Source organism: Mustela nivalis (genome assembly GCF_964662115.1).
Source record: "Mustela nivalis genome assembly, chromosome: 3".
Lineage (NCBI taxonomy): Eukaryota > Metazoa > Chordata > Mammalia > Carnivora > Mustelidae > Mustela > Mustela nivalis.
This window is the reverse complement of record NC_139022.1, coordinates 50973119-50985941: the sequence shown is the minus strand read 5'-3', so window position 1 is coordinate 50985941 and position 12823 is coordinate 50973119. Positions and strand designations below refer to the sequence as shown.

The window sequence follows — 12823 nt, the reverse complement described above, 5'->3', positions numbered from 1 at the left end:
AGAGTGTGGAATTGCAAGTGGGTGAAATGATTTTTTTAGCGAGTTCTGAAGGATGCCCCTCCATCTCCCTCCCAGTATCCCTGTCACCTCTTGAATCTACTCGATGTGCAAATTGTGTGCCTCCCTTGGGAATTTTGAGAGATCTATCAGTGTGGCTTAGGACTAAGGAGTATGTCTGCTTCTAGATAATGTAACATCTTGAGCTCACTTGAAGTTGATTTACCAACATGGATGTGGCTTCTTGCAAGCTCGGGTGGGGAACAAGACTGGATACATCATTTTACTGGCACGAAGTCTGGGGCTTAAAAATATTAAGGGATTTGGGGCACCTGGGTGGCTGAGTGGTCAAAGCCTCTGCCTTTGGCTCAGGTCCTGAGATTGAGCCCCACATTGGGCTCTCTGCTCAGCGGGGAGCCTGCTTCCCTTCCTCTCTCTCTGCCTACTTGTGATCTCTGCCTATCAAATAAATAAATAAAATCTTAAAAAATATATTAAGGGATTACTTTGAAGTTCTAGTTAGAGGATAGAGGTGGAGTTAGAACCCACGGTCTCTCTGCTTTTACTAATATTCTTTCCATGAAAGTGACTCCTGGGGGTCCTGCCTTCCTTAGCAATCACTTAACCCCTAAGGCTCCTGCATGCAGTTCTGAATGGGTGTGACTGCCCTGCTGTGCAGAGGAGGGGGTTCGCTATGAGCTACTTAGCCAAGGACGAGAACTTTCATCTCCCTGCCTGTCCTCAGAGAACAGCCCTGAAGAAAGCAAATGGTTGTCCTCCACCTTTATGAAGAAAGAGGGATTTGCCCACTGGATGTCTGTCCAAGCCGTAATCAGGGCAGTTGTAGAGACCATTACTTTAAACTCTCCCTCCAGAAGTCCCGAGTTAGAAGAAGCTTCGGGTGGTTTTGTTCCAAGTCTGAGAGAGTAATGACAGGGCTATCTGATGAGGGTACTGATGGGCCTCTGGTTTTTCTGGGTAAAATCATGGAAAACTTTGCACTGACTGGAGCCACACAAGAAATCCCATATTCCAATTTAGAACCTCAAGGCCTTTAAATTGTATCCCGGTCTTCAGAGTGATTGTGGGTTAGAAACGCATAAGCAGAGGAGAATTTTCAGACCAAAGAAATGATTATGGCAGATTTAAAGGAGGCTGACAGAGTACATTGGCAAATTTGTAATTTCCACTAAAACATGTTGCACTTTGCAACACTTGAGAAGGTGAGGGCAAATGGACTAAGTGAGTTGTGAAAAAAAGCATCACACATCACCTGGAAAACTCAATTTCGGGATGTTTAAATTAAGTATAATGGCCAAACAGCTTCATGTTAAAATATAGTGAGCTTCTTGACTGTAAACATTTATTGGTGCCTCTTATTTAAAGTGAGATTGTGTCTGTGCAGATGTCACATTAAATTCTGCCAGTTTTCATTATGTAAATGAGCTGCCCCTCCTTGAAGGGAATTCCTGCAGGCCACGCAGACATGGGGGCCAGGAAGACAGGGCTTTTCTGGTCCCCTGAGCTCCTCAGCTAAGGGGTGTCTCCTGCCCCCTGCATTCCAGGAAACTGGTTTGCCCTCAGGTCCTGAGATGCTTGCTAGACTTAGTGAAGCAGGAGCCAGGTACCTCGGAGGAACCTCCCAAAGGCCCTCGAAGATCCAGGATGTAGAAAGTGGAGAGTCACACTAGTCAGGCACAATGCTGGTCCTGACAGAGTTTCTTGTCACTTTGGCTTGGGCCCGAGTTAGGAATTTATTGGAAGTGCTGAAAAATCATTAGTATGGGAATAGTGTATGTAAGCTGCTATGATCTATCCATATGTAAGCAACACTACATTGCTTAAGTAAAAAATAATCTCATAGTTGTAAACTTTCATCTCAAGTTGCAATCAGAATGGGGACCTTCTGTGGCCACCCTAGAACACACTCTCTCATATCCTGTAGCCACAGGGCTAAGACAGCCAAGAATCAGATACTGCAGGGGGCTGAACTCCAATGTACGTTGAAATCCCAGCCACATCAGCTCTCTTAGATGAAGATGAAGCATTGATAGGAAAAGAAGAAATGGTGAGAATTTGAATCTAGACACCCGGGTAGGTTTCTATGAATCGAAATACGTAGAGCCTACAAACCCCCATCCTGCAGAAGCACTCCCCCTCCCTGTCTGATAAAGCTAGTCTTACTTTGCTTGGAGACTCTGTAAGCAATCTCATCCCAGGTAGGGGGTGCCAGATGTATACACTCATGGCCAGGTCCCTCAGGAATAAAGATTGCTAATTATTTCACTCGGTGAAGAACTCTAACCAACTAAGATGCTGGCCAAACACAAAAGAAATAGGGACTTCCGAGTGAAAGAAGAAAGTTAGCAACACCAACCATAGCCTTAGGGCCAGTTGTAGAAAAGATGGCTAGCCTATGCTTATTTTGGTGCTTATTTGCGTATATATGCAATTTCTTTTTTTTTTCCCCTCTTCTTAATTTCTCCTGTTACACAAGGTGATCTGGTTTTGGTGAAACTTATCTATGGATCAGGTTAGCTGGCATCTAGGAGGATTTGCCACTGAGCTAGAAGAGCAGTGGGTGCCTGACGTTGGAGACAATAACTGATGGGACTTGGGGTCTCCCCCTTTGGTGAGAAGGTGAGTCCCCTCCCATTTGAATGAGGGATGGTTAGGGTCATGGCTGTTGCCATTTGGAAATTTCAGTGTGTGTGAGAGGTTGTATGTGGTTGTTGAGTAGCCAAAGAGCGTGGCCTATGACATGTCATCTAACATCTGGTACCATTTCCACCCCTTCTTTCTGCTCTCCCCAGAATCAGAGAGGGCTGGACCCGTGGGACTCCTTCCCAAATTGCCTAAATAGCTGGGTTTTGGAGATGATTTTGGTTCTGCCGGTGAGGTGCCTTTGAATGGGTTTGGAAAGCAGAAGGCAGGTGGGAGCCGTTGTTCCTCAGGCCATGATGGTGGCAGCGGACATAGAGACTTTTGTGGGCATGAGGTCCTGTACCTTAGAGCCAGGAGCTGTGGGCAGGTGTGAAGGAGTGGCAGTTTGCTGACCTTTGAGGGGTCCACACCTGTGATGGCAAATGTCCCAGGTCCCGGTCGCCTGTACCCACACTTCTCTGGTCCTTCCAACAGTCACGCAAGCCTGGAACTGCCTAAATTGAATCTCTTCTACTTGAAATATCCAGTGTAGTTTATGTTCCTGACTGAGCCCTGCCTAATGCATCCTAAATCCCATCTCCTGGGAATAAACACTGAACATTTTGTATATATGGCCTCCTAAAAAATTTTATTCATGAATATTTTAAATAAATTGGATCACATAGCAGACAATGTTTTGTAATGCAGGCTTTTTAACGTAACTACATGGTATGAGTGGCTTCTTTTAATGTTCATCTGACTTGGGGAGATTATATAATGGGATGGGGGAAATGGAAAAATACATCAGTAGCTCACTTTGGAATGGGGGGGTGGATTTCTAAACAAATTAAACATGACCACTTTTGTTTCCCAAGGAGTCTTTCCTTTTTTTAAAGACTTTATTTATTTATTAGAAAGAGAGAGTATGAGTGGGGTGGGGGAAAGGGCAGAGGCAGAGGGAGAAATAGGCTTCCTGCTGAGCAGAGAGCCTGATGCAGGACTCAACCCCAGGACCCTGGGATCATGACCTGAGCTGAAGAAAGATGCTTAACGGACTGAGCTACCCGGGCGCCCCCTGAGGAGATTATTTTCTTTGCCAAGCTACTCTCCTAACACTACCGTTTCACTGCTGACTGTCATGAATAGTCCTGTTTCTGCTTCATTGCTTGGTTGTTAGCCCACAGCTGTCTGGCTTCTGAGTGCAGCGGTTTGCTCACACTCCTTTTGCTAAGGACCGAATTGTGTCTCCAAATTCAAAAATTCATATGTGGAAGCCCTACCCCTGAATAGGACAGCATTTGGAGCTGGGGCCTTTGGGAGCTAACTCTGTCCCGTTGAGGTCATGAGGATGGGGACCCCATGGTGGGTGTAGTGGGCACCCTTCTGAGAAGAGACACCAGAGGGCTTGCTCGAGGGCACGCTCACTCCCTGCTGCGTGAGGACACGGTGACAGGGCATCCCTCGGTAAGCCAGGAAGAAAGCCCTTACCAGAAACTGACCGTGCAGCCACCTGATTTGGGACGTCAGACCAAAGTCTAGAATTGAGAGAAAATAAAATCCTGTTGCTTGAGCTAGCTTGTCTACAGTGTCTTATTACAGCAGCCTGGGCGAAGAGGCTTTTTTGACAATCACTAGTGACTTCCTAACTGAAAAATCCAGCGACCTTTTCTTATTTTGGGTCCTTTTCTAGAGGATTTGCTTCCAAATCTTCCTTCCTAGTGTATTTTTCTTGAACTTCTAGGATCCTGTATCTTTTCTTCTGTCGCTGAGATTCACCTTCAGCCTTGGCTCCTACCCTGGGCTCTCCCCTTCCCTTTACCTCGAACGGCTGCAGCCCTGCCGCACTGACCTCTTCCCTCAGAGTTACCTCCTTCTACTGTGACCCTTCACCCTTCTGCTGCTCTGTCTGCAAAATGCTCCTTTGGCAACAAAGATAATATGCAAAGTCCCATTTACTCCGACATAATCCAGTCTCTAAAATCTCATACCTGCCCCATGAGCCTGACCTTTCCATTTGCCCCGTTATTTACCAGAAGATTCATAGATGAGTCCATCTTCCTCTGCGCTAGATGGAAAAAGAGGTGTAATTGCAGGAAGAATTGAGACTTAACACCGATTTCCTGCTTTAGAGCCTCTAAGAGAATTGGAAAGAATACAGTTCCTCATTGTATCTAAAAAAAAAAAACTTTGTTCTTTAAAACAATGATGGCATGTCAGGACACATCTGCCTTTACTTATCAGGAAGCAAAACCCCCAGCAGGTCAGGTCGGCGGGGTTAGCTGGACGTAGTTGACTGACAGGTGCCAAGGCAGGCAGACGTCCATCTGGATCTTGTTCACCAGTCAATCCAGTGACAAGGCATGAATGTCCACGCCAAAACAGAAGAGACATGGGGATTGCTGAGGAAATAATATTTGTAGCAAATATTACTGATTCTATAGTACTTTAGCTTTAGGACTGGAAGTACTTCCCTTTTCAGATAAGATCATTTCACCCCTGGCCAGTTATGAGAAGGAATCTTTAAAAAATTGTCATCAACAACAACCACCAAACCTTCTCCTTAGATCACCATATTTGACTGTTGATTCATGGTCCCAAATTTAGGAAAGAGGCTGTACTGCTCACTAGTTGCTGGCTCTTGGGTAAATCACTAGCCTCTTGAAGCTTCAGTTGTCTTACTTGTAAATTGGGACACCTGGGTGGCTCAGTCGTTAAGCCTCTGCCTTTGGCTCAGGTCATGATCCCAGGGTACTGGGATGGAGCCCTGCGTTGGGCTCCATGCTTGGCGGAGAGCTTGCTTCCCTCTTTCCCTCTGCCTGCTGCTACCCCTGCTTGTGTGCTCTCTCTCTATCAAATAAATAGATAATCTTACATGCAAAATAAAGAGTACTGATCCCAGCTTTGATGAACCCTAAGATCTCTGCTGGTCAGTCACTGCTAGTTACATAGGTGGTGGGTACAGTCTGATGCTTGCGTCCTTGGGAGCACTTTTCTTTTGTTTAAGCTCATAGCAAGTACGCACCATTGCCACTCTAAGAGCCACTTGGAAGCACTTCACAGATGCTTCTAGGTGAATGAAATAAGGTACATTCAGAATCCTGTGAGATGATTCTTTATCTTCCAAAGAGAAACACCTGAGCACTTTGTAATTCCATAATTATGAAACTGCCACAATAGTATGTAATTACCAACATTTATCACTCGATCAAGCTTTTGGGTTTTTTGTTGCTGTTGTTGTTATTTTTGGCTTTAAATGATCACTTCTTGGATCTTTTCATCTTTTCTTCCTTCTCATCTCCAGCATTAGCAGCTGGTATTCTTTGGGGAGATCCTTTTTCCCCCAAAGAAAAAAATTACCATTTGCCGAGAGTTACCGTATACACAACAGAAAGAAGCAGGCGATGAAGTCCCTTTGAGAAGCCGATGCTGTGATGTTAGCTAGACATCTTCACCTGCCAGGTGACTCCTGCTGCACAGAGCAGCCTGGAAAACACACCTCAAGTTCTTGCTTTTGTAAAACTGCTGGGACTGGTAGAGGCTTTCTGGCTTCTTGTTCCATTGCTCTGGGTAAACCGGAGCTCCCGGATAACACAGTAGGGAGAAAAGCCCACGCTCTCATCGTCCTGCTTACAAAAGGCCCTGTGAGGGTGCCTGGGTGGCTTCTGCCTTCGGCTCAGGTGATGGCCTCAGGGTCCTGGGATCGAGCCTCACATCAGGCTCTCTGCTTGGCGGGGAGCCTGCTTCCCCCTTTCTCTCTGCCTTCTTCTCTGCCTGCTTGTGATCTCTCTCTGTCTATCCCTCTGTCTATCAAATAAATAAATAAAATCTTTAAAAAACAAACAAACATAAAAAGGCCCTGGGAGAATTGGCTTTTGTTCTCTCTCAGTCCCAGATCCCAACCTCTTTTTAGGAATGATGCCACTATTGATGTTCAGGAGATGATAAGGATATGCAACTCTATGAATTTTTTAACCAGAGTCAGTGGGAGAAACAAAAGGGTTGCACATATTTTAATATTTGGGTTCCGTTGAACCATTTTTCTACCTCCTCCTCCGTGGTACAGAATGCTGCCTGATCTCGCAAGGTTGTTTCTTTCTGCCTTTTATTACCATATACTTGGTATGCATGAGTTGTTTTGTACTTTAGTACTATGATTACCACAAGGAGGCATCTTAGCCAGGAATTCTGTGTGCTCAGCTCAGTCCTTCCCTTTGGGGTCAAGAACACAGGCCTTCAGCACTTACCCCTGCTTATTTTCTCTGATTCCATATGAGAGCTCGGCAATACTTCTTCCCCTGAATTTCTAGACTTTGTCATTTTTTAAAAAAGATTTTATTTATTTATTTGACAGAGAGATCATAAGTAGGGAGAGAGGCAGGCAGAGAGAGAAAGGGAAGCAGGCTCCCTGCTGAACAGAGAGCCTGATGCTCCGGGCTCAATCTCAGGACTCTGGGATCATGACCCAAGCTGAAGGCAGAGGCTTTAACCCACCCAAAGTCTAGAGCCACCCAGGTGCCTCTAGACTTTGTCATTTTATTTTTATTTCTCCTAACTCCAATGATTTGCCTCCTTCAATGCTATCCTTCTGATCAGAGGGCCTGAGTGCCCCTCCATCCTCAAGGTTTCCGTTGGGCACCCCATGGGGTTTCAGAGGTATTGACCACTTACTCCTCTCCATTCCTGTTCTCATTCACATTCGGAGGCTCCTCTGAGCCTTTGCTTTTGCCCTTCCACCCTCATGACCTATCTAAAGTCTACTTGCCTGGGACTTTTCTGGAGTGCTGCTCCATCCCAGAAGTCTTTCCTGGCTACTCCTCACCTGCAACCCAGATGCTCCACCTGTGTCCACACATAGCTTCTTGGGCTCGAATGAGTTGTGAACACATTTGACTCTTAGAAGACTGCACCTACCTGGTGTTTGCTTTCCTGTTCTTATTTTGGTGCTCGAATACATTGACCACGGGTCCTTAGTTTGCATTTCATGACCCTGAAAGTCTTTGGCCTCAGATGACATTTCTAGGGTAGTGTGATTGTCCCTCAGACCGTGCTCTGACCACAGTGAGGAATGGCCCCTGCAACCGACAATCTCCTCTCCCAGCCCTTCCCTTTTCACTGCTACATACAGTTCATCCTGGTAATCCCTGGAAGTAATTCCTTACAAAGCACGAGATCTGGCAGGCCCTATGTGTTTTGGAACCTGCTGAGCCGGAAAGGTTTAAGGTGGCTATGAGTGAATTTGCAAATGCCATTTATACAAAGATACAGCAGCATTTATCTGGCTTTCTTGGCTGTAAAACCATCTCAGCCAAGCTGAAGCTGATTACATTGGCCATGCAACAAAGGTAATTTATTCATCATACACAAAACCACCCGTTAAATCAGATTTTGTAAGTGCTGATGGAAAAGAGAGCTGATATATCAGGGCACAATTACCCTCTAGACGGAAAAGGCTACTCTTAAGGTACTTTTTAATTGTTTTCATTCCTAAACCTAATTATTGTTAGCTTTGCAGGTGTCTCATAATTAACTTAGTCAGAGAACATTAACCTCTATTTTTTGCCTTCACCACTCCCATTCTAATTCATATTTTGCATGTCTGGGGGCCTAATATCTGTTAAAAGCCTCCCCAGATTTCTGGATGGCTTTTATTAAAAACCCCTTATAAAGCAGGGGCTCAGCGGAGTTCCTTCCCTGAGATGATGTAAATTTCTCGAGAGAAGAACTCTGGAGAGTTCTTCCCATTGTCTAGTTTATAGATGTGTGTCCCCAGCTTAAAATGGCGGTTGCCTCTTCCCCAAGTTCCAGTTGTCACCCATTACCATCTTGGTCTACCCCAAACCCAAGGCTATAGACTCTCGTCCCTGCTGGTGTCCACAACGTCAAGCAAATGCCAAGCCAAGAGGACTTCTCTTCCTGGCTTTCTTCTCAGACATCCATGGGCTTCGCAGGCTCAATTAAATCCCCTGACGATTTTCTGCTCTGGTTCACTTGCAAAATCAATGCTTCATACCAGGACTGACTTTTGCCCTCTCCATGTCTGTGTCCGGTGTGTGTGTGTAGTGATGGCAGTGGTGTGAGGAAGAGGTATGCATGCACCTTGAAAGACATACTACAATGGTAAGCTCCCTTCACATGCCCATAGCTAATTCAGGGACCAAATGTTGAAGGATTGTGAACGCCTGAGAAGGGGCAGGGGTATGTGTGTGCCATTACAACATGGCAGCATTTAGGTGTTGACTTCTTGTTTCAAGTGCTGACTGACGGAAACAGACCACTGAGTGGCGTCCATTCATTCACTGTGTCCATTTTTCTCCTCTGCCCATCCTTTTTTCCTATCCCCTAACTCCATGGACTTGCTTTAGGGAAAGTAAGTATGGCATTTACCCCTCAAAGTATCCAGGTTGATGTGCACAGGTGAGGTACTGGTTTTCTGGTAGCTCCAGCCCCAATACCTTCTTATATCCTCTTCCAAGGAGAACACCCACCAGTGGGAACCCTCCAGGTGATGGGATGTGACATTCCAGTGCTCCGGGCTCCTGTTTACTTTGCTCACTCTAGCCTCAGTACTCACACCAGTTTTCAGGGCTTGGGTTCTTTCTCACATCTGAGAAATTAGAGGAGGTGAAGGAAACTAATTTCTTGTGGAAATCTTAAAAGCAAAAAAATTTCTACTAGGCTGTTAGATGGATCTTGTTCATCATATGTGTAGGTATGGGGCCACAGGAGCAACCTTTCAGTTTCACATGCAGACCGTAGAGATGACTGAATGTTTGGCCTGGAAAGAGTCCTAGCCCATATGGCTGAGGAGGGTGGGCAGGGGGAGTAGATCTGTCTGCTTTCTCTCTGAGTACCTTTCTTGTCTTTAGAAGTCACGTTCTCTAGGAATTTGTCTTCTGTCTCTGCCAATGGTGGCTGACTCTCCTTTTTCCTCAGGGAGGAAGATGAGTACTCGGAACTGCGATCAGAACTCAGCCAGAGTCAACATGAGGTCAATGAAGATTCTCGAAGCATGGACCAAGACCAGACCTCTGTCTCCATCCCTGAAAACCAATCCACCATGGTCACTGCTGACATGGGTGAGTCTGCCTGCCACTGCATGAAGCCAGAGTTTGGTTTCTGGATTGTAATGGGAATTTTAGAAATAGGAGGCAGCCTGAAGTAAAATTTAATTAGTCAAGGAGTTTGGTGAGTAGATGGAAGCACACCTATTTGAGTCCCTTACATGCTACTGTGTCGGAACTAAAGGGGTGAATGAGCTTTCCATCCTGATGTTTGTGATTCAGACATAGATCACCTCTATTTGAACATTCTGGAGATGGGGAACCATCTGAAAAGGCTATTGTAGTGTTCCGAGTTCCAGTAAAATATGAGCTACGAGGGCAGGAGTGGGAAGGATGGGGTGGGTGGCAACACATTGTGGTGGAAGAACCAATTGGTTTTAACAACTGTTGGCTCAGAAGAAATCCAAAATGACTCTAACCTGTTAATCCTGAGTGACTAAGAGAACGATCATAGTCTTAGTAAGGATGTTCAGTTGAGAAATGAGTTGGGAAATAAATATATTGTGTTTGAGGTTGTAGAGAAATGTCCATCTGGGAATACTTGGTTTGGTGTATTTTAAACTGCAGGTCATGATGTGTTAGTGGGTCTTGAGATTAAATAAAAAATATTTTTTAGGTGAAATCAAATAGGAAAAAAATGAAATGACAGTATTACTTCATAAGACTTAATTGTTGAGTTATGTGTATATGTAGAAAGTTGCCAAATGAAATGTTTCTGCTGTGCCCTGCAGTCAACCCACAAAATGTTGCAAAATCACAGGTCTACTTGGAGATGCTTAACCGGATCTTTGGAGAGATTAGGGTTGGGGATAAAGGCTGTGAAGTTCTGAGGTAAGGAGATCTCTGTGGTCAAAAGGGTGTGGAGTTAGAGAGGGAGGAGCACCATATCTTAGGAAATGTTCACATGTAGGGAAGATAGAAGGACTAGGAGAAGGGGGAATAAACATAGTGTAAATTTCTTAGACTCTAAACTTTTGTTGGGGAGAGAGACTTGAAATATAATACACATTTATATTAATTTTGAAAGTGCTATAACATTAAGGAGCATAGTACCATGAATTTATCAAAGGAATTTAATTCAGTTTAAGATTCTAGAAGAGCTTCTAGAAGTGACATTTGAGCTGCGAATTTATCAAAGGAATTTAATTCAGTTTAAGATTCTAGAAGAGCTTCTAGAAGTGACATTTGAGCTGAGAGCTGGAGGGTAAATAGGAATTAACCTGTTAAAGGAGGAGATGCATTCAGGGGAGGGTGGGAGGAGTGGATGCGTTCAAGGAGATGGAAAGAGATTGTGGAGGGCCCAGAGGTGTGAGATGCAGGCTGGAGAGGTAGGCGGGAGCCAGAGCATGCAAGGTCTCGTAGAGCATGTTAGAGAGTTTGACTTTAATCAAAGATGCACAAGAAACCACTGAAAGATTTGAGTAGTAGGGGAAGGGGATGCGATGGTCAGGTTTGCATTTTGAATCAAACATTCTGTGATAAAGAGAATCAGTGCATCAAAAATGAATGGGGGAGGCCAGCTAGGAAACCATTGCGAAAGTCTCAGTGGGCATGATTATTGCTAGGTTCAGGGCGATGGTAGTTAAGCTCTAGAAAGATTTAAAGTTGGCAAGATCTGCTGGAGGATTAGAGAAAGAGGGGAAAAGGAAGTGTGCATGTGGAGATGTTCTCTCAGTGTCTAGATGACAGAGTTGGCGGACAGCGCCGCCGAGCACCAACATGGGAGCTCAGCGAAAAGAGCCAGGTGGTTTTGCTTTGAGTTTTGTCTTGTTGTACTTGAAGGAAGTGGGAGTGCAGGGTGGAGCGCCTGTGTTTCACTTGGGCATAAGTTTGAGGTATCTCGAGGTGTCTGGGGGGAGATGCTTCCAAAGGCAGCAGGTATCCATGAGAAGCCAAGAGGAGAGGTCTAGGCTGAAGAAAAGCAGTGAGGAGACACTGGGTTATGTGCAGTTGCTAAAACGGTGGAAAGCTGTGGTCGAGTGAGGAATGTGGAGAACTGGGGTAATCGGCCAAGGAGGAGACCCAGCAGAGCTCCTGGCAGGGATGCTCCCCACGATCATTTTAGTCTCAGTTTAAATGCACCCGCTCTGAAAACATCTCATGGGCATCAGTCTGCTGCTTCCTGTGTTCACTCTGGCATTATCCCTTTTGTCTCCTTCTTCTATTGCACTGGAATTTTAAATGATGTATTTCTAGCCCTTTGCTCGACTGACTCTCCTCCTAAACTCCACTGGGCAGAAGTATGTTTATCTACTAGCAGATCTCCAGAGCCCGTCAGTGGGCCTGGCACATAGCGTGTGTTCAGAGGTATTAGCTGGGATGGACGAGTGAAGCAGTCAGCAAGTCCTTCAAGCAGTCGGCCAGCCAGAGCTATAGGAGGAAGGGAAGAGAGCCATGTCTGGGAAGTCAGTGGGCCAGAGAAAGCTCTGGAAAGGAAGGGGGTCAGCAGGAGGGATGGGCACTAAGGCCAACAAGGTCATGGAGAACTGTATATTGATACTGATGTGATCCCAACAGGAATGGAGTAAGAAGTGGAGGCCTCTCCTAGGTCCTCAGGCTCTAGGCTTCAGGCTGAAACTGCCTCTCTGAACTCACCTGAACCCCTTTCTTGGGCTTCGAGTTAGAACACACGCAACCTCTGGGACCATCCCAGCTGCGGGCCCAACTCCCACGTGCTGCTATATACCAACCCCGCAGTCTTTAACCCTAGTGTTCCCAGGCTTCTGGGCTCTGCCTTCCAGCCTCGGGGGTGGGACAGGTGCAGACAGCCAAGGAGCTCCCCCTCAAGCAGAGAGATACATCTACGCCAGTCCCTCCATTCATGTCTCTGAACACACATTTTATGAAATAAGTGCCCCACAGTCCAATAAAGTTTATCAATCAAGTAAGGTTGGGAAGTAGAGGATGAACCTACTTCATTGGGCCGGGCATCTTCCCTATGGGGCTTCTCGGAGCTTCTGACAGAGCGCCCAGTAGCTAAGGCTGTCTCCCCAGGAGCTGGTGTCTGCCTGTCTGGGCTGGGAGCTGGCTTCATTTTCCCAAATGATGAATCTCCCATCCTTCCTTTCCATCCTTCTTCCCGTTATAAATACACGTTCATTATAGCCAGGGGGAGCGTCTCT

The 12823-nt window shown here is 45.8% G+C and overlaps 1 protein-coding gene across 6 annotated transcripts in view; it reads left to right on the top strand.

The window, feature by feature from the left end:
• The window catches only part of MCC (MCC regulator of WNT signaling pathway), a 435968-nt gene that overhangs the window by 340551 nt on the left and 82594 nt on the right, over nucleotides 1-12823 (top strand). For all 6 annotated transcript variants that reach the window (XM_082723700.1, XM_082723701.1, XM_082723702.1 and 3 more), the window contains one exon: nucleotides 9574-9716. In XM_082723700.1, coding sequence (XP_082579826.1) covers nucleotides 9574-9716 — 143 coding nt within the window. The remainder of the gene's footprint in view (nucleotides 1-9573; nucleotides 9717-12823) is intronic.